Source organism: Coloeus monedula (genome assembly GCF_965178545.1).
Source record: "Coloeus monedula genome assembly, chromosome: 2".
Classification (NCBI taxonomy): Eukaryota; Metazoa; Chordata; class Aves; order Passeriformes; family Corvidae; genus Coloeus; species Coloeus monedula.
This window is the reverse complement of record NC_138782.1, coordinates 60,453,020-60,478,423: the sequence shown is the minus strand read 5'-3', so window position 1 is coordinate 60,478,423 and position 25,404 is coordinate 60,453,020. Positions and strand designations below refer to the sequence as shown.

The 25,404-nt window shown below is 36.2% G+C and overlaps 1 protein-coding gene across 1 annotated transcript in view; it reads right to left on the bottom strand.

The window, feature by feature from the left end:
• Window positions 1-25,404, bottom strand: part of SYNE1 (spectrin repeat containing nuclear envelope protein 1) — a 294,429-nt gene that overhangs the window by 208,807 nt on the left and 60,218 nt on the right. Inside the window, exons 4-14 of the mRNA XM_082303445.1 lie at window positions 23,693-23,788; window positions 21,768-21,851; window positions 18,348-18,440; window positions 16,565-16,743; window positions 14,399-14,595; window positions 14,148-14,257; window positions 6,292-6,399; window positions 5,396-5,533; window positions 4,051-4,215; window positions 908-1,020; window positions 204-372 (exon numbers count right to left, since the gene is read on the bottom strand). Coding sequence (XP_082159571.1) covers window positions 204-372; window positions 908-1,020; window positions 4,051-4,215; window positions 5,396-5,533; window positions 6,292-6,399; window positions 14,148-14,257; window positions 14,399-14,595; window positions 16,565-16,743; window positions 18,348-18,440; window positions 21,768-21,851; window positions 23,693-23,788 — 1,452 coding nt within the window. The remainder of the gene's footprint in view (window positions 1-203; window positions 373-907; window positions 1,021-4,050; window positions 4,216-5,395; window positions 5,534-6,291; window positions 6,400-14,147; window positions 14,258-14,398; window positions 14,596-16,564; window positions 16,744-18,347; window positions 18,441-21,767; window positions 21,852-23,692; window positions 23,789-25,404) is intronic.

The following is a 25,404-nucleotide window of genomic DNA, read 5'->3' as shown; positions in this document are numbered from 1 at the left end:
ATAATTTTTACTTTTAGCCTTTTGACTAAAGTTCCTCCAAGGGGAAGACAGATTTACCTCTGAAGAAATATTCCATAATAATACAGTCATAAAGTTGATGACTGACAAATCTGATGTCTGTTTCTGTTCTTTTATACAATTCTAGTAAACTTAAATATGAATATCTCAAAAATAATTATAAAAAGAAGACAACCCCAACTTACAATATAATTTTGAAGAAGCAGTTCCACAGACTCTCGCCTTCCGTATTTGATAATCCATGATTTTAACTTTGACTCTGCAAAGACTAAGAGTGACAGCAGACGGTACTTCAGTTCCAGAAACTCCATCTTCAACAGATGGAGCTCAGATGAGGAGACAACAAAATTAAACCTATAAAATGAATCACAGAATAGTAAAATACAGCAGTGTGCATTTTTGCAGGAGAGACTGAAAGCTTTAGTTACAGTTCAGATATTTTTCTAATCTTTCACTTCAATCAGAGTCTACAAACATTTAATTATGTGTGATGATGTTCTGATGACTGCTCTTGAACAACAGATTGATTACATTTCTGTTTATTCATAAAAATAATCGGTTTACTTTTGTTACTAAGTTTTGCAAAGTCATTTTTCTTTTTTTTCACATGCATCCTGGCAGTTATATAACATTTCTTCTAGGGACAAGTAATAACAGGATCAATATAAAAAAAGTATTCCCATTCAAAATCTATAGCCTACTTTGATTCTTAACAATCCTAAAAGCATCAGGTTTTTCAGTATATTTTTATGTATATTCCAGGTTTTTCAATCTATCTGCTTGCCACTGAGAAATTTAAATAGACAGTGATTTCTCCATGAACAGATAAAAAATCAAACAGGCTCCCCTTCATGCACAGAAGCTTTTTAATTCACATTGAAAGCCTTACCTGTCTGCCATATCCTCTAACTGGTCATGTGGAACAGGCACGCCATTAACAGACCTGGTCCTGTGGATCTCATGGAATGCCTTTTTGTGACCATCTATGTTTTTCAGCAGATCCTGATTGGATTTTAAGAAAGAGAGAGATACTGAGAGAGTGGGGGGAGGGAGGGGAGGGAAAGAAAAGGCTCACAGTAGGCTATCTAACTAATAAGCACAATTTTAAGCCGGCTCTGATGACTCAGTGTAGTTAACTATTTGATCATGCTCTCATGTTTCCATGCAAGGTAATGCATACCATAAAAGAATTTACATCAACTTCAACATTTACACAGGGAACCCCCTTATGTGAAGCTCTGTTACAGCTATGTCGAACAATTATGGAAGATTTTATAACAGGATACACTGCAAAATGTTTAACAAAACAAGAACTCTTAACTGTATTAAATAATCTCTGAAATGCAGTCTCTCAATATGCTAACATCACAAAAGCATAATCTTCCTAAATTTACTCTTTAAATCTTCATAACCTTTGCTAAGTATAGACTGAAATTTTAAGCAACTAATCTACTCTACTATATATAGGCAGAAGATCTATAGCTCCTTCTCTAAGTACATATTCCATATTTAGTAAACTTTTCACTCTCTCACCATCGAAAGATTTCAGGATCGCTGTCTCAGTACTGCACGAACGACTGCGGAATGTGGTACCCGACCCGTATTCCTGCGATCTGAACTGTACCAGCGAAACCCTTACAGCAGAGCACACTTCAACTGTAACTAAGCAACACCGCTTCAAACGGCTTCCTGGAGATTACATATTAAAATGAATGACTGGCAGCAGTCTTTGAAGAGAGACTGCTAGCAGGAACATGTCAAGTCCCCAGAGAGCGGCTGAGAGGACACAGAATGGTGGGGTTTTTTTTTACTGCAGACAGACAGCTGCTAGCACAAAGGTGCTCAGAAGCCTGCTAGCAAAGAAGATTGTACAAAGGCTTCTCCCCTCTCACCTGAGGGAACAAAATGCAGGTTTCTGTACCGATGATAAATATGTACTTATTCCTACGTGCTAAGGAAGGGCTTATCCCCAGCCAACACCCAGTGTTTGCACAGGATGAACCAGTGGTAATTCTCTGGCTCAGCTCACCAAATGGCCCACAATCCCCGTCAACCCGCCTGGGTTTTCATTGTTTTCCACTTCAGCCAACACCTTGCTGTGAAGAGAAATGAACTAGGCTTTCTCAGATGCAGGTGATGTGCTGTTTTACCATGGTGAAAGCTCCTGTGACTGACACAGTCTCACATAAAGGAAAGATTTGGAACAAATATCTCAGCTGCATTTGAGACCTTGCCATACAAAATGGGATGCTTCTAACAGGCACTGCTTAGTCAAAATAAAACCCAGTAGCTTTATCCATCATCAACAGGAAGCTCATGAAAACTTATACACAGCATTTTCAGAAAATAAAATCCTGCTCTGGGAAATGACCCTCAACAAGCACAGACATTGCTGTTAATTTCTGGATCTTGGTAGCAATATCAACTAAAATAAATATAAATGCTTTTCTCCATGAGATTTGTCCAAATAAGCTTAGTACAAATAATTTTGCACTAAATACAAAATGGCCATAAGCTGTAAAGTTCACTAAAATAACCCACTGTCATATGAAACAAAGATAAAAAGAAAGCAATGATGTCATCTGAACAAATCCATAACAAACAAACAAACCAGAAGGAAAAAAGGAAACAAGGACAGAAAAAAACACACTAATGCATTTCTGGTACTATCCAGTAGCACATTAGGATTCATCAATTCAAATCTGAGCAACAAAAAAACTCCAGAAGAAATATAATTATATATGCTTCTCTTGGAAGCTCTTTCCATTCCACTCCCATGGGAAAACTCCCCTGGCACAGATAAACCTAAATCAAAGTTTATTTGTTGGCAGAGAAATCCTTCACCACAGCATTTCTGATGCAGATAAAAAACAGTTTAGGGCACACTCTTTTGTACTTCTCATGAATGTATCAAAAGGAGGTCTACAATGTTCACATTCTAAGAACAAAAGAGTGTTTGACTTGTTTGGTTTTTTTTAAACAAACGTCAAATCCTAGGATCCTGAAACATTTGACACTACTAAGAAAGTTAATGAAATTCAGCATTACAAGAGACAAGACCCTGAAAAAATCCGTGTCTTCCTTACAGATTTTAACATTGTTTTTTTTAGATTTCATTAGTTACTACTGAAGTTAGAAGGGCTACAATTGTTCTAATAAAAAGTAATCAGATAACCATGAAACTTCCCAGCTTTTCATTATATAACATAATATATAATACTTTCTGCTGAAAAAACCCTACCCATATCCTAAACAAAACAAAACAAAACAAAAAAACAAATTTACAAACAAGTTTTTAAATAGTAGTGATACAGGAGGAAAAAAAGCAATATAAAAAAATACAGCCACAAGTACTGCCTTTCTCTACACCATTTTTCCCTTTCATTTACTGGTTCAGTTTCTTTTACCATCTCACCAGCATATTTTTTCACCAATATATTTTTCTCACACATATTATGCAAATCCACAGAAAAAAACTCACAGTTTTGATTTTAAATGAGAACTTGGACTCAGCAAAGAATAATGGTACAATTATTTAAATTCACTGGAAAAGTTTCCTGTTTACCACAGCATGCTATCTGCCATCACAGATGGCTATCATGCCATCACAATACTATGAAAATTCATTTCATTCTCATTTTCTCCCCTGCATGCATGTTGCCTGCACTGACTGTCAGCACAGTTAGTGTATTTATTCCCTCTTTCCTGTTTCACCCAATTAGTTCATACTGGTTGAACAGCATACCCAACACTGTGAGCTCCCTATAGAATTTTACCAGTGAAATTAAAATACTAATACCTGATATCTTTCTGATAGAAGGAGCAAGAACACTCAAAAGTAATTCTGAATATTGGCTGTAAGATACACAGATATCACAGTTCAAGTCACCATGACAAGACACCAAGCTTTAGCCACCAACAAGACAACACAACCCACAGTAACAAGAAATAATTATCTTTGTAGAGAATGGATCATTTAAAGCTGTGGAAACAATGGAGGATAATGCACAGAATGAATGCATGTACATCTACCTTATGTTGTTCAAGCTTCCTGTGTATTGTGTTTGCTGTTTCCTCATGAGCTTGCTGAACAGTTACTTCTTCTCTCAGAGCGGCCTCTGCCCTGTAGAGCCAAGCACCTATGGTACCCAAAGGTGCAGGAAGAGATTTATCAAGGTGTATGTGCCAGTCAAGCATCTAGGAAATAAAAGTAGAAGGACTGAAATTCCTCCCTTGCTAAGTAATACAAACAAGTACACTGATAAAAATCAGACTTTACACTGTAAGATCAAACCCCCACGTAACAGAGTATAACTGAGACATAAATCTAGGCATATTGCTCCACATGAGCTTGGAAATTGCAGCAGTCTGACATGCAACAAAATCTCTACAAGAATTTTTTGATTTACGTATTTCCCTTTCTGAATGGTAATTGAAGTACAGAACAATCACAAATAACCTGGAACAACTGAGAAGCAAAATATCTGAATTTCATCAGTTAATAGGCACAGTAAGGGATGCAAGACCTTCTTCTGCCACTGTCATTTAATTCATGCTCCGGCCTAAAATCTTTGTATCTTTATTTTGCACATACTTTTTATATGTAAGGTTCAAATGAGTCTCAAAGGACTGTGGCTGGAGAACATAGCAGTAAAACACTGTGTCTTACTGGCAATGCCAGTTATGGGAGTGAAAACATCATGAAAATTATGTGAAAACTCCAGAATTTTAAACAGATCTTCTGTTAAATATATTACATAAATATATATATATATATATGCAGTATGGATATGTCCTAGTAATAATGTTTTATTAACTTTTTATTTGGGATAAACAGTATAACTTGCTTGGGATTTTTCATTCAGTTGTGTAAAATTCCAATCATAAATACTAATGTTAACTTACTACTTTTGCAAACAGGTCAAAAACAGAATTAAAACCTCATTTATTGGTAAAGTATTCAGTATTACACAGAAAGTTTTTTAGCGATACTAAAAAAATGTTGTATTAGAATTTCTCAAATAACTAGCAGTTTACATTAGAACACTGGGTTTGGAAGGTGCATTGTGTATGCTTTTCTTTCTATCAATAGTGTTTTGAACTTGGCTGAGCACTGTTATCATTCTTTCAAATAAAGGGAAATCTCAGAGTATAGTCCTTTTCTTGAAGTTCGTATTCTATCTTTGAGCAATATTAAAGATGATAGTACAGTAAATACTCTCAAAAAAAGGCAAAATAATTCAGCAGTGCCAGAAATTTGGTCCACTTTTAGGTTCCTAATGCCTAATAAAATCAATAGCAAACAGGTGTTTAAATGATTTTAAATTCCACCCTTCATTTAATAAAAAAATACATAGCACAATGATTTTCAGCTTACCCTGGAAGAAACTCTCTCCCATGCTTGCTTCACCACAGCTTGATCAAGTGATAATTTGCCATCTTTCCTTATTGACTGGGTTGCAAGTTCAAACTGTTTCCTTTTTACCTCATATTGTACTCTGAAATGCTTAAATGACTGCACAAAGAGAAAATCAAATCAACTGCGGTACAGAGTTAAGGAGCTAAATTCTTTAACATTTATGTAGTATCATAAACTATGAAAAATTTGTACTGATCAGAGTCCTAATCTTTCCCAAAGAGGAACAGCACTTGTATATTTACTTCTATATTTATTATTTATATATAGGTTATCACTATATATAAATAAAAGGACTTCAATTATCAGATGCCTGAACCATATATGAAATGAGATAATAACTGATCAGATAAAATAGCAACTGGATTTAATGCTACTTGGGACAGTGGCTGCATTTAGAGAACAGTCAAGCTTCAGCAGAAAATTTAGACCAAGCTTTGTATTTCTTATTTGGACATTAACCTCTGAGAGAGTGGATGAAAATGAAATTCTAAGCCCTGTCCTCTCCACCTGTCACCTCATCCAGCCCTCAGTCATACCTCCTATCTCAGGTAAATCATGCAGGATCTGGAAGGATGGCACAGACACAAGCTCTCTCCTAACTAGGACAGTCCCTCTCCATACTGCTGGGAAAACCTCCGTGTTAGGCAAACCATCTGTGCACTGTCCTATGTAGCAAAGCTCGAGCTGACACTATAATTCCTCCACCAATAACAGGCAAGACATTTTGTGTCCTTATTTCTTTAAACAACACTATACTCCCTCTCATATATACAGATTGCTTAAAATACTGCAGTACATGTTACACATAATGATGACAATAATTTGTTATCATACATAATTCCCCTGCTGCTTACCTGGTATTTCTCTTGGAAGCTTGTTTCTGCCACCTGTGCTCTGGCTATGTCTCTTTCGAATTGTTCTGCCCACACTTTTAGGTCTCTTAGCACCAGTCTGTCTTCCTTCTATGGTATAGTACAACCACACATTAAAAAAAACCTTGCAGCCTTTTAGTAGAGCTGTCAGATGTAGTCCAGAAATTATCATCTCTATGGCAAGTCAAGGTCATTAGCTGTAGTAAAAGCAAAAGTGCCCAATTCTCTCATCATTTACCTTCTTACAGTCTAAGTGAAAAGCACTTCTTCAGTATGAGAGAATTCAGCAACTAGACATGAGTCTTACAGTTGTGAAATCATGACAAACTGGAACATTGCAGTGTCAGAGCTATTATGTGTAGTTTTCATCTGATGTTAAATTAACACAAAGTTCTTTAAAGACATTTTTAAGCTATCCTAACTACTTCTAGTCTTCAACAGATTTTCAAAGTCAATTTTCAGTAGAAGTTAATTGAGCTGAGACAGGAGAGGATTTTTTATCTTTTACCACCATTTTATTAGCTGATCTGCTATTGCTGAAAAGAAAAGTTATTGTCTGATTGACTTCAGGGTAATCCTTAACATCAAGCTCCAAGTTCAGAAGTTAGCACAATATTTTGAATATTTTACCGCAGAAAATGAAAAGAAAGAAAGAAAACCCAATTATATTCAGTTTCTCTTCCTTCAATGCCATTTTACAGCTTTGAAGAAAAGCGTATTTGTTTTACAGCTTTCCTTTAACATTTCAGTTTGTCATGTCACTGCAGCTTTGTAAGGCTGCAGAGTTCTCTGCAGAATTCAGTGACCTGGCAGTGGACAGAAAAATACTAACAGGAAGTCTCAGGTCTCTGAGCATGTTATATCCAAAGGCTATCAAAACCAGAAAGTATTCTGTGTAAGCAGGCTGGTCAAGTAGGATACAAGTGTCCATCTCAGATTTCCAAACAATGAACCAGATGTGTTGGCTGTTAATCAGAAGCTACTTTTTGAAACCACAGAAGCCTTATGACTGTAAAATTTTTCAGAAACAAAGAACAAATCTGTCTATTACAGTGAACAAATGCAATATCTCATCATATAAGGTAACCAACTAAAATGAGTGATTACATTTCAAGCATTACATGAGAGAAGAAAAACTGGAACATAGGATAAAAAGAGTAGTCACTGATTGCATTTGAGAAACAAAGAACTGTCTTTTAAGAAATGATCCTGATATGGGAAAGAAGCCAGTTTATGGTTCCTTTCTTTGAAAGCTTTCTAAAATATGTAAAAAATAACTTTCCTTATTAATTTTAAAAACACAGAGCTATTGCTCCATTTCAGCCAAGGAAAGGACAGGTTCCTCAGATAAGAAAGAAACCTTTGATGTATTTCTACTAATTCTTTTACTGAGATTCTACTCAAAACAGTGGTAGTTGGTTGGACATAATTTTCACAACAGATGTGCAATTATCACAGTTATCTTGATAACAGTTGCAGATAGATAGTTGCAGTGAGGTTAACATGCTGCTAGAGCAGCTGTGCTGGAACAAAGTTCTCTGTAGCTTATGCTCCTGTCTTGTGACACACAAAGGCTGATATCTGAGAAACAGTATATGACAGATATGACATTCCCCAGCTCCAGCTACCTGTAATACTGGGCTTTCCTTGAATCCACACAGTGTCCCAAGAAGCAAAAACTCCTAGAGCTTCCAAATTCTCAATTCATTTAAATATAGAGAAGGAGAATAAAATTTCTATTCTTCTGTGTGTGGGGAAAAACCATCTAGATTCTTTGAGAAAACCAGCAAATTCATTACTATCCCCCTACGGGGAAAGTCATAGAATCATTTAGGTTGGAAAGACCTCTAAGATCATCAAATCCAACCAAGTAGAATATAAACAGAGAGAATCTTAACTCATTCAGCCATGAAAAAAAGAACTTTGGTATTAAATTCGCTCTATTCTTAAGAAGCTATAACTTTAGTGAGACTACTGAGATTTCTATTAGTATTTAGCTGCCAGGTCCATAAAAGCAATAATAAACTATGCATCTTAATGGATTGGAAATCCTGTAGCAATCTTACTGACCGAAACTTTAAGGAAGACATTCTTGAAGTCATGAAAAGAACAAGTGTACCCCAATGTTCTGTACATTACTTCTAATTCAAACTATAAAATTCAGTTTCGTTAAACACTGTTTTATATTCCTCTATGGCTCACATTCATATTACTCCTTAAAGTAAGGGTTTGACAAAGCATCTATGTGCCTGAAACTGTTCATACAGTAATCTGAGCAAAGCAGGCATTTTGCAAGGTTCCTGTCATCACAGTTTAAAAATTTGATAATGGCTAAAACCCAGTCTGACCAAATCTTCTTGAAATAGAGTATCTCTGGGATTAAAAACACCTCCGTGGTATCTGAAGATAAAGTCCACAGGAACAGCCCCACCTCCCTTAAACCACATACTATTTCTCTGATCCTAAGTGAAAAGATTAAGTAAACAGGTGGCATTTAGCCTACTGTATTTTAAAAAACTATTTATTTAGGCAAACTTTTGATTACTTTGTTTAATTGCAAAAGAAGTAAGTGCTTCAGTAACCACCTAACTGGATGCTATAAAAGACATTGTGCAAAAAAAGCATGCTAAACCTTTTATTTATTTATTCATATGTTTTCACAGGTTTCCAGTTCAGTACCTCACTTATCACCTGCAAATTAGATTCTGTAGTCCCTGGTTGACACTAAAGCACTTTAAAATCTCAGTTTGGGTAATCAACAGAAGAGATTCACTTTCTTAGATACCAAGGCACTTGTCATCAACACCCAGCAGACACAATGAGCTATATCGTTCTTGAAAAAAGACTTTCAGTAGTGCCTAGTCATTCTTACTCCTAATAAAAAAATATCAAAAGGACATTCTCACAGATATGTAAACTATTTTCTAAAGCCTGCATATGTGAAGTAGTATACAGATCAGAACATAAACCATCAAATGGAAGTTATCTAGAATAAATATAACTATTTGTCCTTTCTCCAGCATGAGGACCATTGATCTGTGATCCATTTATTCATCTAAAATCCTGTGGTTCACTTGGTATGCTACTTCCAAGCAGCACTTTAAAATATTAATTTATCCTTACACAATTCTATGAATATTCACTGATTTGTAGAGATAAACAGAACTGGAGCACTCAACTGACAAGGAACATCAAAGAAAGTATTTAGAGAAAAATGTTTATGAGTTCCAATATGATAAGGAGGTAAATTTTAAATTTGCAAAGAAGCTTTTCAGCCCAGACTCAAAATCAAAGCATTATTTCATTAACTGATATGCCAGAGTTAATTTGAAAATGACGTAATACAGAATACTCCAGGGTTTGAAGAGCTAAAAATGTAACGAGAATCTTAATTATGGACTGGAAAATGAGTATTTTGCTTAGTTTTCTAATATGTAATTATAAACTAGGTGAACTGTTCAAATTCCCAGGCACAGACACAATAGAATTTTCAAATATTACCTTTTAAACCCAAAAAAGTTGTCACATGTTTTTCAGGGACACTGAACTATTGTATTGCATATGTACTGAGAAAATGAAGTCCCTTCAAAAAAGTTTATGCATAAATTAAATTGCTTATGCTGTTCCTTTTGAAAACTCTAGCTGATACATATATAAATATGTGTTACTGGATGTATATATGTTACTGAAACTCACTCCCTGAAAGCAGTATCACAGACAGGGTGAGTGCTGAGCCAGGCATCACCTTCAGGGATGAGCTATTAAAGACTATCTGCAGAAGTAGACTAAATCCCTGGAAAAGCTCAGACAGCTATTTTTGCAGCTGCTGCTCAGGAAATTCCTCTTACACTGGGGAACTCTGCTGGCATAAAAATGTCAGAGATGACAGGAATATCTTCTGAATTACTTGCTCATCAGAGCATGAGAAGAGAAAGACTTTACATCAGAAATATTTTGAGGGTGTGATCTTTAAGTACAGTTAAATTTATACCATAATAAGGAAATTGGCAGAGCTTTTACCACTTCAAATCTCCTCTGACTTAACAAGCAATGCACTGTGGCTGTGTAAGCCTAAGGACATATAAAGTCCTATTAAAGGTGCCCAAACGTGCTTGAATGGATTGAGAATATTGGAATAATTCTGCTATCAGTATAAATCTTTGCTTCAACACATCACTAGTTAGATATACATAATGTGAGATGAAGATGAACCCTTGATCCTAGTCACTTGAAAATAATCTATTTTACATATTTATTTAGAAAAAAATCCCAGTCAAAAAACCTCCAAGAACGTGTAATCTAGGCAGCTAATTGGATCAGGTCAAACTATAAACACTATTGACTGACTGCAGTGACATCTACTATTTATTTCACAATATCTTCACTTCTGCAGTCTTCCAATTTCACCTGTGAATGCTCATTTCATATACTTCATATCATATACTTCATTTCATATACTCTGTGTTAGATTTCTGAACTTCTCTCAGTTAATACTAGAAAGTTAGAAGTATCTAAAAGTCTAGGACGCTTAAAAAAGTATATTTTTAAAAATATCATAATTTAGACGAAAAAGGAGCAGCACATGTGATGCAATTACAGATGAATACGCTCTTCTTCCAACCCACAGGCGATGCACATAACTCACACAATCTAGTATCTACTCTATAAACCTAGACATACAAAAATACCCATCTAAAATGAGATTAGATGTGTAGAAACATTGAACTAAATCTATTTATTTCATGTTTATAGCTATACTTAAGAAAACCAAAAGCATAGTCTGAGATTTATTATAGGAAAGTTAACTTGCTTTACTATAGTATTTCTCTTATTTTCAAAATAAAGCATTAGGCTCTTAGGATCAGCTCACGTAAGAGAGAGGACCTAGATTCATCATGTTAATCTATTGCTTTTCTAGAAAGATTACCTTGAGGTTAGCAAACCAGTGTACATTAAAAAAACCCCAAATCTAAAGTCAAATAAGTGCAGGATGAAAAAAGATAACAACCATGAAAGGTCCAATTCAAGCAATTATTCTGAACATATACCCTTACCTTAAATTTCATAAAAGAAATGACAAAAGTTGGGATATCTTGAAGTTCCTAGCAATATGAAACAAATGGGAAAACAAGAAGCAGGAAAAAAAAGAAGCAAAATAAAATAAAATAAAGCAAAGCAGGCAGAAAGTCCAGAAAGAATAGTAAGAGCCACACATGTAGGAATACAAGATGTACTTAGAACTATTATCAAGTTCATGTGTCTGTATCACATCTAGTGAAGCAGTTTTCATATTAGATCTGATTTCCAGGTTGCTAGTCACTAAATGATTTATTTTATCTGGCCAAATAATTACTTACCTTAGAGTAACTGTGATTCTTTGAGATGTGTTGACTACACAAGTTCACGTATGTTCATAGCTGGTCCATGAATGAGATATTAGATCCCTTTTAATTCTGGAAATGCACGTGCAAATAGCTATTCCCTCTGACCACAAATAAGGGATAAGCTTCAATCATTACTTCACTTCTTCCAAAGCAAATTCTTTATAAACTGAGCATTGAATCAGGAGGGAAGATGAACAGGAATTTGTGTGGACAACACATCTTGAGGAAACACAGTAGCAGCTGAGCTGTCTGGAGGGTGGGTAAGAGGGTTAAAAATCTTCCCTTGCCCTCCCTCTCCATGCCAAAATTCACCCAAAGTCCAGTCTGAAGTAGGACTCTTCTAACTAAATGTAGGCATCTACAACTGAGATAGGCCCTTTTCAGTTCTTTAGGCAAGAGAGATAAAAGCAGTTGTATCTAACATTTACTGTCCAACTTATTCTACAGCAGGCACTTAACACATCAAGTAAAACATACCCTTAAACAAGAAATTAGGATTACTCCAAGAGTTCAGCGGACAAGAGTCTCGCAAAGTTATCTCCCCCAGGTACCTGGATTGTGTGATAAGTATTTCTTTGGACTACAGGAGAAAGACAGAAAGGCTGAAAATAGGGGGATTATACTGGTCACTAGAACAAACATTTTTTAATCAACTGCCAACAACATTTTATCTATCATTTCCTAAGGGATGGATTAATCTGTTTTATCTCTGTTGATATGCTCTGCAACACAGCCTTCCAGAGGACAGTTTGTTTAGGACACCGTCTTAAGAAAGATGCCATCTGGGAAAGTGTCTAGCTCTTGCTGACTACAGGTGGAGTGTTACAAGCTTTTAGATTTTAAAGGTGAGTCCTGTCCTAAGTAACTAAACTAACCAAATAATGTAAAGATGGACATGGATACTCCAGGACAGTAAAAAGGAATATAGTTCTTCCTCCAGGAAACAAAGAGGACCTTACCAACAATGATGATTTCTAATGATGACATTAGAAATTTAGTGCAATGTCAAATTATTACTTTCTTCTCAAAGTCTGAGCCTTACTGGTTTCTGCAGTGTGACATGCAAGGGGTCAGCACTTCTACCAAAATTAATGTGGATTGCTATTGGAATATCTTAGTGATACATAAGAAGAGGAAGTGGTTCTGAAATCAGCATGTTAGCATGTCAAATTGATTTGTGTTGTTCTGCTTCCTAGTAATTCAGTTGGAATTCCAGATGCAACTCATTAATTGCCCCTTCATAACTTGTGTGTTAGCATCTCTGTGGGTATAGCCAGAGACAGGCAGAGCATGGAATGGCTGAACCCTGCATTCTCCTGTATCATCTCTGCTTAAAGCTTGGGGGAAGGGGGTGAGGTTGTTCCTCAAAACCCAATCCCAGCACAGGCAGAAAGCCTTGCCAAGGCTGTTGGCATCAGAAGCTGCCCAGTGTGCCATGGTACGGGGATGGCAGGATTGCCTTAGCCTGAAAAGGCCACAGCACGAGGCTTCAGTGCTCACTCAGTCCTCTTCAGCAGCCCCACTGCTCAGTGGGATGATGAGACACTGGCACAAGTATGTCCTCAGATTAATGCTGCAGGAAGGAAAATTGCAGTTCCAGTGCTCAGGCACTGGAATCAAAAAGCAAAGCTACAGCTACCTCAGCCTCACACAGCCATAAGGAAGGAGACTCACTCATTTCAAAGCTCTTTTCTACCTCTGTAGGGAATGCAGAGAAACACAGATAAAAAATGCTTCTTCTTTCTCTCTTGCTGAGGCTGAGCAGATTGTCTCAGCAGTGCTTCCCGTGTTTGCCATGAAGAAAGCAAATCAGGACTAGGAAGTGAGTCATGATAACTTGGCATTGCTGAGTATATCATTCCAGTGCAAAGCCAATGCACTGGAGCATACATAAATCATATTCCAAGGAAAAAACATGACTGAAAACAATTCCTTAGAGCAAACAGTTAAACATCTGTGTGAAACAGAAAGGAACACATGTCAAAATTGTAAATGCCTCTCAGGCATAAAAGCCTGAAGGCTGTACGTAAGCAATATCTTGGACCATTCTTGTTTTTATCCAGAAACCCAGTGTGATAGAAACATAACTGACACATTGCTTCAGGTAACAAATTATTGAAATCTCATTGGTGTTATGCTTAAAAACCTGTTAAGAAACTGCAGGATTCACTGGTTTGCTACTATCTACAATAACTGTGTTATTTTTTGCTCCCACTACACCTGAAAAGAGGAAAATATCTGCAGGATCACCACTTTATTTTCTCCACCTACTAAACATCTGCAACACTTGTTCCTTTATTCTCAGCTAAACTTTCTCAGTTTTCTTATTGTGCTTGCTTGTCACTTGAACTGCGCATCAAAAGGAAATTAATAAACTGTAAGAAAATTTTAAAATGTATTTATAAAGCCCCCTTTCATTATAAACTGTTTTATGGTTATGCAACAGAAACTTACATCATTCTCTGGCACATCAGTCACTGCATGATGAGGATCGGGATAGTACTTCAAAAACTGGGCTACATAGGTCATGACAGACTTTTCATCTGGCTTTTCAACATCCACATCTAGACAAGTATAAAACATGGAAAACTAAATTTTTAGCTGAATAGCATAAAATGCTGTTTAAATGTCTAAACACTATGAATTACCACATCTGGCTTCACTATGCAAGTAGTTCAGATTTTTTTCAACTATGAATTAGGTACCTTCTGGATCAAGGAGCCTTGGAATTCCTAGTTCTGCTTCTGCAATTGTGAAGGCTTCTTCCAGGTTTTCTCTGTTTGACCTTCCCCTCACTTTCTCCATGTCCACTAAATCTGGCCGGATAGCATGAATAACAGAATGAAATGCAACACCACTCCTCCAACTTTGTCCAAAATCTTTGATTTCAATTCCAACTTGCCTAAAGAATATGAAAAGGAAAGAAGTTACTAATAACATCAAGACTACATGAAACAGTGAGGGAGACATGAATGCTCCACCCAGTGGTTACCCATCATTAAACCTAAACCACTTGCTCCTGTAATGCTTAATCAAGTCAAATACAGCTCCATCCATCCACTGCATAAATTAAATTCTGCCTATGAAGATCCAAGTGTTTTTTATCATATACATGATGTATTTGTCTCCAGTGGGCTTGCCAGTGGCAATAAGCCATGAAGCAATGAGCAATGAAGTGCACCAAAGTTTCTCATATGACATCCACAGAGTCTGTGAATGTACACACTTCCATTCACCATTCCCTCCCTCCTTAAAAATCTCACTCCATTAAAACTGCTGCAGTTCAATTAGGTACATCAGTATCAAACAAATAGAATACCAAAAAACCTCCACTAACCTGTTATTTTTCAAAATGATAGCATGAACACTGACATCACTGCTGTTCAGAGGAAACTATAACACACAAATTTCTTTATGTTCTTATCAAAAGCATAAATGATACTATAACCCAGAACACTTAATATGTCCAATAAAAAATAAACACAAATGCTCCAGAAATAGCAATATACAGTAAGAAAGTAATCAGAACTGAATCACTGCTTCTTTTACCAGTAATTCTGAAAGGCACGGGGGTCCACTGACAGCAAGACTGTTTTTAACTTTGAGCAAGCAAGCAAGCATCCTTTCAGGACACTAAGACACTAAGGTAGTCTTGCCATCAGGAGGTTCAAGCAATAGTAACTGAGTGAAGCTCCATTTAAATCTCACTATGATCAGGGAAACACTTTCACTGACTTTAAGGAAGTAATCCTTGCAAACTACAATGTCAAACAGGCCTAGGTGAAATGTACCACTAGGTATCACTAGGCTTCTTTCAACACATTTTATCTACTCTTCCCAATAAAACTGACAGTTTAGTTTATGAATCTGTTTTGCATTTTGTTTGTTTGCATGTCTGGAAATAGAAGCTGATCACTTCCCACTGCTGGTATCTTACCAACAACTGTGCAAAGGAAGAAACTCAAATCAGACCGCACTGCACCATAAGTTACTGTATTCTACCTGTGGATAACATCTGAATCTTTGCAATTACATTTCTTTTTTCTGAGGCTCCATTCAATAACTGAACATTTTCCCTCTATACTTTGCACAATTGACGTATTCAAATACCAGTGATTCTTTAATTGGAGCAAATAAATCCATGTTATTTTACACCTCTCATATGTATTTTCTTATTTTGGAAGCTATCAAACTACTATAGTATCGTTGACCTAATTTACGTGAGCGGTTAATGCCTTCTTGAAAGCTGAAACAGCATGGGATAATCTTACAGAATAAAGGAGAAAATTCTTAAGTTAACAAGACATAGCAGGAAATAACTCCAAAATAACTTGGATTAAGAAGAATGAAGATCCAGGGCAATGTGTGAAGATCCAGGGCAATGTGTGTAATAATATTTCCATTGTATCAAAGAACTGCAGAAGGATATACATAACTTTTCATCACTTGCCTTTCAACAGCAAGTGCCAGGATTTTGTGTTCCTACAAGTTTTCACTGAGGAATGCTTAATCAGTGTGGTACTGGCAGTGTCACATCAAGTGTTTTGGCAGCGGGACTAATGCACTGTCATTCAGACATCTAATTCCCCTTTCAGCTCCTCATTCTGTCAGAGATAATCCCATTCATTTGTCAGAAGCTATAAAATATGACTGCATGCAAAATTAATGTAAATCATTACTTATTACTTGATTGTTGTACGGTTCAGCCTCAGTTGTCAAAAACAATATGATGAGGGGCTATATAATTATATACATTGGAAGGTACTGTAAAAATACAGAGTGAAAGGATGATTCCTGACTGAGAGAGCTCAGAATCTGAACAAAAAGCTTGCACTTAAAATATAAAATCAGTTCATCTGTAGGTTACTCACTTTGCTGCTGTGTACTGTAACCATTTTAACAAAGCCTTCCTGGCGCTTCCTTGGACCTTGGTTACCACCTTCCGTTTGCTTGGGGGACTTGCAGTTTCTGAACTGACAACACTTTCCACAGAAGAAGCACTGCTAGACAAGGGCTGCAGCTGTGGGAGGTTGCTGGTAAGCTCTTCAATCTGCAGGGAAAAAATGTTAATAGACTCTTTGTAGATAATCTTCTTAATTCACACCAGTTTCTTTAATAATTTCCCAATAAAACTCTCCAAAATAAAGTAGGGCAGAAGCTGTGATTAACTGTGTTTTATTTAAATATACATTAAAGGAGCTTTAAAAACACTAATATATGTCCCCAGGTGATTGTCTTAAATTCAGAAGCACTAGGCATCTAAACATCACTGACTTGACACTCTACATTTGGAACAATATGCAAGTGTGTCATGTTATCTATTATGACAAATTATCACCAAAATAGGAGACAATGGCTTACACGTAGTTTGAGTTCAGATTATAAAATAATCCACTAATTTCAGAGGAGGCTCATTCAATTAAAGAGTGGCAGTAAACTCAATGATCTCATCTGGATAGTTTTTTTACTTCCTGTTGTACTGTTCCAGCATAAATTCAATTGTGTTTTTGCTTAGAGGTACCTTGTGAAGAAACAGTGAATGTACTACAGGCAAAGTGCATTAATAGTGCTTGTTGAGGGTGTAGGACAGTAATTATGCCTTTCATCAAATGAAAATCATTAACTTGATTCTTTTAAGAACATTAATTTGACTAACAATTTGGTTCTTTAACATGACAAAGCTATAACCAGAGGAGGTTGCAAGATTTTTTATGCTGTCCTCTTAAATTCCAAAGTTTTGTCACATGGCAGAATGAGTCTGCCAGAATGAGAACCACAGCTCCCATGTATTTCTGCTTTCAATCATGTTAAAATTATGTATCTGCCTGTGACAACTATAGAAAAGGTCAAAAAATGATGAAGCAAAACTGATGCAGAGAACTAGTTTCAGTAAGTCTGAGAAGCACCATTTTCTCAGTTCATGTCAAGGAGCTATAAATGAAAATGCTAATATCATTCTGACTAACTTTTATTCTGACAAATTCTGAACTATTGAGGCATTCCCTGAGACATTACAAGGGAGCCAAAGAACTCCATAAATAAGAGCAATAAAATTAGTTGTTATTTTAAGTGTTGAATAGTGACTCACTTTGTTACCTCATATGGTCAGGATTTAGAAGCCAGTTTTTCCTCCCACCTAACTTCAACAGAATGCAAGTGCTCTCTCCTCTACAAATTCAACCCTTTCTCAATCTACATCATTCACAGTTAAATTATATCCCTGCAAATATCTGCATCTTCCAGTGAAATCACCAGTGAATCATGTTTACACGTACGGTTTGAGAATAATTACTGACTGACACCCAGTGCACTGGAGTTAAACTTACAGCGCAGTCACCACTGCCATTGCTAAAGATACTTGTAACACGAATCCACAATTATGTTCCTCTTTTGCTACATTGTATTCTTTAGAGAAAGCAGAAGAATATGTTTCAGTGACGAAGGAACTCCGTTCTAGGCAAAGACCAATTTACTCCACAGAAAAGTATCTAATTTTACTCAATATGAAGCATCCCTACCATCAACTGTTGCTTTATCCAGGAATTACAAAGTGATTTAGTTACAGTGAAAGACTGTAACTACACCAGTTCATATAAAGGGATGATCTGAACCATTGTTTGAGCAAGCAACTCTGAAGTATAAAAAATGTAGTACCTGAAAATATAAAATTATGGTCCAAACCAAGCCAAGCACAATAGAAGGTCTGCCATCAGCAATATCAGTTGAGTTTATGTTGACAAGCTTAATCTATACAGAAAAGAAAACATGTGTTACTGTCACATACAAAGAATAGCAATTATGAAATGCATTTCAAATAAGTTTTCTATCAGAAATGCATTTCTGCAAAACAAGTTTTTCAATTAAAAAAACCCCAAACACTGAATAGTGCAATTTCACACTTAGACAAGTATAATTTCACATTTAGGAAAGTTTTGCAAGTAATGGGAAACTTTTAAGACGAATCCATGCTATTATTTGTAGAAAAAATAATTTCAAGCAGAAAGAAAAATAAAAATTAGATAGAAACACTGTACAAACCGGAGATCCTCTGTATACGGACTAGCGTGAAAAGCAGAAGGAAAAATATGATACAAAAATAAATTTTAAAATATTAGGTAAATGCATTAATCTAATTTTTTAATGCAAAGAAAGCACATTTTTGGCATATCTTACAATAAAATTTAATCAGGAGAGCTACCGAAATACTCTGCAACAGATTTTAAATTATGCAGGGGTTCCTTGATACAGTTCTAGCCCATGTGTAATGAAAAGAGAGAGTGAGTTTAAAAATAAAAATATAAAAAGGAAAGGAGTGGAAAAAGCATAAATAAAAGAAAAGGGAAAAAGAGAATGCCACAGTTCTCCTGCAAAGAGCATTTTATTGTAAAGGATATCAAAACCACTGATTAAGGCCCCTTTGCAAGACATGCCTAACAATAGCTCTTTTAAAAATAGAGTGGGAAAAAATTAGTTGTCCAAGGTCAAATTAGATTTTTCAACAGAAATGGGAACAGATTTCATGACTATTAACTCTCAACTGCTAATCTACAGTCTGAATAAAATATCACCCTAAAAGAAGTTCATAAGATAGAAGGAAATAAAGAGGGGAATGAATTTATGATAAAGAAACTGACATGTAGATATTGCTCAAGGAAATTTAAAAAAGTAGTATTGGAAAATCAGCAACTATGTTAGTATTTACTTCCTTGGCAAAACTAAGAGTCAGACATCAATCATGATAAAAATATGAATGACTGCTAAAGTGCCCATGCATTACAAGCTTGTTCAAGGACAAAGGTTGTGGAAAAACTTTGGTGAACAGTCTAAAGAAAAGCTGGACAACGACTTCAAGTGACCTCATTTGTCTCTCCAAAACAGACAAAAGACTGCATTTCTCTGAATCAGCAACTGGAAAATCACTAGACAATGTCAAGAGCAAACAAAAACATTGTTGTCCAGACCTCTAAGTTTTTTTCAGAATTTAATCTGCACAGGCTGCTTTGGAAGAGGCAGAGCAGAAGTCCCCATAAGTTACATTTTCAATCCTCTCCACCAAGACATTGACAAGACTCTAGGAAATTTGACATTACTAGTTTCTCCATCAGTGAATAAGGAAAATTTTCTATTCCCTATCTTAAAAAAATATACCTCATTCTCTCAGCTAGACCAATTCCAACAAAAGCTTTTCTTTTTCTAGAAAGTGAGGCTATTTTAGCATCTATTACAAATCAAAAGATTTACAGGGACTCAGCTAATGCTTCTGATCAGGCCACTGTTCACAGAAGCATAGTCCATCTAGTGTAGTTATTGAGTTACCTTTATCTTATACACCATTAAGATGGATCTAAAACTAAAAATAAACTTTTCAGAACCATGAGAAAACCAGTTTTGTCTAGAATACTACCTGTTAATTGAGAGATGAAGTTTGTAGTGTAACAGGAGTATTAGCAGAAGTCTCTCTGGATAGTGAAAATAGTAAGGTGATTAAATGTGTAATAAGGTTTTTTTATGGGAGAGCCCATGGAGAAAGGAGATCCTGTCTGCATTTGTTGCCCTTTGAGTACAGCCCAGGGATGGCATTCAGCTGCTGAAGAAGCATTTATTGTCTGAACAGTATCCCCACCTCCTCTGGGAGGAGAAGAATGACAGACGGGATAGATGCATCCTTTTGGTTAGATTCAGCTTATGGAACACAGCTATCGACCACCCTGATACACCTGACAGCCTGCGTATTTCCAACTCCCTGTAGAAGAAAATCTGGCATGTTAACACAACAATTACAAAGAAACTAAGACAAGTCTGGACAAAGATACTGAGATACCAGAAGGAAAAATGCAGTGCTCTGGCAATCTCTTGATCCTTGGAGGGTCAGTTTCCCAGCTGCACTGCTACAGTATTTCTGGGATCTAAGCTGGATCACCCACCATGCTGTGACATGTAAACTGGGGAAGTCTGGGTGTTTTTCTCTTCGCCCCAGCCTTGTCTTAGGTTACAGAGGTCTCACTAGGGAACAGCTCTGTCTGTACCTGAGCTTCCTCCTTCAGGCTCCATATGATATGGTTTGCATTAACAAACTATAATTCCTCAAATAGAGAAATTGTGAGCTAAAGCGGAATTCCAGGAACATATTTGCTTTGGTTATACATTTTCAATTTTAAAAAGTTCTCTTTTATATTTATTTTTACGGGCATCTGCTAAGATTGCTTCCCATATAACATAAATGCAATTAGGTTTGGATGTTAGAGAGCCAAGGAGAGGTAAAGATTGCCAAAATCCAACAACTCCCAATGTACAGAATTGTGGAGACATAAAATTCATCAGGTGTAACATCTGCACTGAGAAAAATTGAACTAAACGCAGAAATAAGGGGAAAGAAATACCTATAATCTAACAAAAAAAATCCAGATCTGAGTTATTACAGTACAGAGAGAAGTCAGGAAAAAGGGTAGAAATACATTGCTTTTATATGATATTCATACTAAGATCAAAATGAGTTTTTAAGTTTTCTTCTTTTGTTCAATTTATAATTTTTTTTTTCTTTTCTAAAACAGCCACAGCACTGACTGGACCAGTACAAATCCAGGAATTAGTCTGAAGTCTCGGAAAGCTAATACAGGGTCACTTTGCCCTATATTTTCATATCTATAACTTCAGGGAGTAGATTTTTGCGTTTAAAAGCTAGTGAAGACCAGAAATCTATTTTTTAATTATAAATTAATGTCTCTCCTGAACTAAAGTTCATTCTTTGCTAAGAACAGCAACAGGGAAGTAAAAATCATGAGGAGCCAAAGAGCACACTAAAAAAAAAAAAAAAAAAAAAAAAAAGGAAATCCTCCAAGGCGATTCATTGTTAATCAAAAGAAAAAAAAACCAAACCAACAAGTTTCACCCTATGCATTGCCACGTATTAGTGTTGAACCATATATTTTTTCCTTTAAAGCAGTTTTCAGGCACTGTGTAGAAACATAGCTCAGATTTTGGAGAATAAAAACAGACGGGTGGATACAAATCACATCCTTATGGTGACAAAGGGAAAAAAAAATTAAAACCATGGCTAAGTGCTACCATACCTACCCGTCTACCTTCTAGGAACTTCAGAGCTGTGCCAATGTTGGCTACCCAGTGAATTCTCTTCAGCTGACGTCCCTGCTCACAAGGCTTAAAGAAAAAGAACAGATTAAACTTCAATTAGATTAATGCAAATTTGCTTCAAAAAATGAAGTTCCAGATTACAGTCAATGGCTATGTAAAAAAGCTTCTTGGAACAGTTAAATTGTTGAATTGTATCTTTGCACATAGATCACAGGGAGGACTGACAGATACAGGGGACACAAGTGCAATAATTCCATTATAAAAAAGTCACATATGTCTTAAAAATCTCAGGATGCAAGCTGTTGGCTTCAGTCCATAAACATCATTAAATCAGAGAACTGTTTTTCTTATGTAAAATAACTACTACTATTTCTGTACACATGCAAACACATATGTGTGTATATATATGTGTGTGTGTATATATATGCATTTGAGAGAAGACAACATTCTCTCAGTGACATATTTTTGCCTGCAATGTATAAGTCAAAGTGGTTGTTATTTTTACAAATCAGTCTGCAGTGAAGACATTTTACCTATGGATTTTCATCCCATCTCTCTAATACCTTACTGGCAATTAAAATCTCAGCTAAATTCCCATTGAACAATGAACTTCGCTGAACTTTAGACATGCAGGCTAAAAAAAAAAGACAGAATTCTTTCAATTTGATCAAGAAAATATGCTAGGTTTCTAATACTCTACAGTGGAATCAAATTCCCCACGGAATTTTATATTGTAATGCCAATGTGCAAAATTGTAATTTAAATTCCCATTCACGATGTTACAAATGGATTTAACAAAGGCCTACTATAAATTCTGAATACCTCTTGTAGTTACTACAGGCTATCACACGCTGGTATACATAACCTTTAAGTTCACCAGACACTATTCTAGTTTTGGAATATCTCTTGTTTTTCCCTAAGTAATATAGGCAGAATACAATCCAGTGAATTTCACTGTAACAGGTGCCGTCATTAAAATTCTTTCCCTGTTTTACTACTTGTGATTCGCCACAAGAGGGAGGCTTTCTGTCTTAGACTAACAGAAACTGAAATTGGTATATTGCAACGGAACAGAAACACACTGGAAAGCACAGCTTTATCCCATTTCATAGTAAAATCGCTTTTGCAGTTTGATTTACTACCTAATTTTGGGGTTCCCCTGCAATCGAAACAGAGGTGAAATATGAAAAGGGGAGCACTTGCAAACTGCTTTCATGTGAGGGAGCCTGTAACACCTGAGCCCTGGAGCCAGCTGAACGACAGACAGCTGCACTGCTCCTTCAGACACTGACACCTGATCTGCGAGCTGTTTAGGGAAAACTCAGAGCCCTTGGCCTAAAATCCTTTCCTTTTTCTCCTCCATGCACAAAACTAGCCTGCCTCCCAAGAGACAGCCTATTTGCTGTGTGGACACCATCCCCTCTGCACTTAACCTGGCTGTGAAAAAGCCATTTGGCATCATTTAAGGTACTTTACAGTAGCAGAGCAGCTGTCAAGGCAAATGGATATAAGCCCCCATGAAATTTGAGGAGCTTGTATGAGATTTTTTGAGGCAAAGCCATAAATTTAACAAGAAATGACTCATTTTTTCAAGATGTATAGAAGTAACTTGCAGTTTAGACCTTGACAGTGTCATAGCAGCAAAGCCCAGACAAACTGCAAAGACTAATACAAATAAGAAATTTTTATAAACTACGGCAAAATTAATAAAAAATGCATACAATCAAGTGTGCCTGTAATAATCTGTGATAATGCTTTGTAACCAGATAATTCACTCAGTGAAAAACTTAGTTTCCTATGTAAGAGCAAGTTTTTGTACAGTATTGAAATAGAGAAACTTATTAGAAAATTGTATCCCACAGAAATTACGCAACTATCTTGTACATTTAGACGAAGAAAGTTCTTACCAGCTTTTGCCCTGAAAGAACCTCCAAAAGAGCAATAAGCATTACCCCATCTTTGATATCTTCAAACAGGTCGTTCACCAGCATGGGAGGATTGCGCTGAGAAGGGAGAAGGTTTCAGATATTATAAAAGCTCACCAGAATTACATCCTACCTCTCTTCCTTTTGAACAGAAACCCAAAGAGAGTGGCTGGTCCCCTTCTTTGTGTTTTACAATGTTTAATATCAACATATCCTTTAACCACTGCTTTGCCACCACACTGTTTACTTAACATTTCTGCCACAGGACTGTAACACTTTGTGGATTTCTGCCACTGATGATACAAAGAAAAAACCTTCTGGTCCCTGAAACAAGCAGAGAAACACACCAGCAACTGCCTCTGGCTCTATAAAATACACAGAACTTACAGATGTACTATTATAGTCACATTCAGTCCATCAGATTATTTTCCCTAGTGTTAAGTATTTCACAGGAATTTCACTCTTTCAGTCTGAGCAATAGAAGGAGGTGTATGAAGGGAAGATCCCTTGAGTGGTGTAGCAGGTTGAGTGATGCTGCCACTTACTCGCAGCTGACAGTTCCTACACTGAGTTGCAGTATTTTCCTTCCTCTCCTCCAGCCTTGCAGGCTTCTGGTGCTGTCAGCATTATGTCAGCTCCTACTTAACACAAACTGCTCACGAAATGTCTTTACATTCACAAGAACAACAATGACAACACTCAAAAATATGTAAACAGGTGATTTTTCAGAAATTTTAAATAACATGGTCACATAATAAAACTCTGTATTCTTAAATGCACCCCAGTTTGTGGAACTACTGCTCTCAGCTGGTCAGTAGATTAATGATCACAAAATGACTCTCAGAAACAAAAAGTTTAAACTTGGTCCAGCTGAAAATCAGAATAAGCATCCTCCAGCTTCCAGCAGCTTGTGAGAATTCATATACCTTATGATGATGAAAACAATAATGATGATGATAATAATGATACTAATAACAATACCTGCTAATTCACTAAAATTACAATGAGAGTACAAAATTCTTGAAACTACTTTATGTTTAATAATTTACTTTTGGGGCACTTGTTAAAAAAAGTGCTTGTACAACAATTTACAGATTACTTTCTTTGTGTAGAAATAAAGATTTGAAAAAATGAATCTAACAAATGAAACATTGCTCTTGAGAAGGTAAAAATGCAATAACAAATCAGGAGAAAGCAAAAGATTCTGGCTCCCCAAATAAAAAAAAAAAATTTCAGCTTGGATAAACTAGTATTTCAACGAAACATAATTTTGGCTTAAAGTGAAAAAAGAATTCCTCTGCTGGAGCAGACTTCATCTGAGATTTGACATGCTCTAATAGTCATACTAATAGAAGAGCCTATTTTCTCATGTATATAAAATAAAGCAGCACTACAACTCATTATGAGGGTATATCTAGTCATAGTTGTTTTTTATTTCCTAGCAATGCAATAGATAAAGTTCTTCCTTGGATCATATTCTTCCTTAATATAACACCAAAGAAATCAGTGGAGCAAGTGGGTCACTGGAGATTAATTTGTCCCAATCTTGCATCACAGGCAGTTGACATAAATGCAATTAATTTTCCTCACCTTCTACGTTATCATTTCCTGTTTGAAGCTTGGAGCAGCTTTGGTTTTATCAGTATTATCACATGACAAAACACTGAAGAATTATGTGCTAAAATAATTTAGCC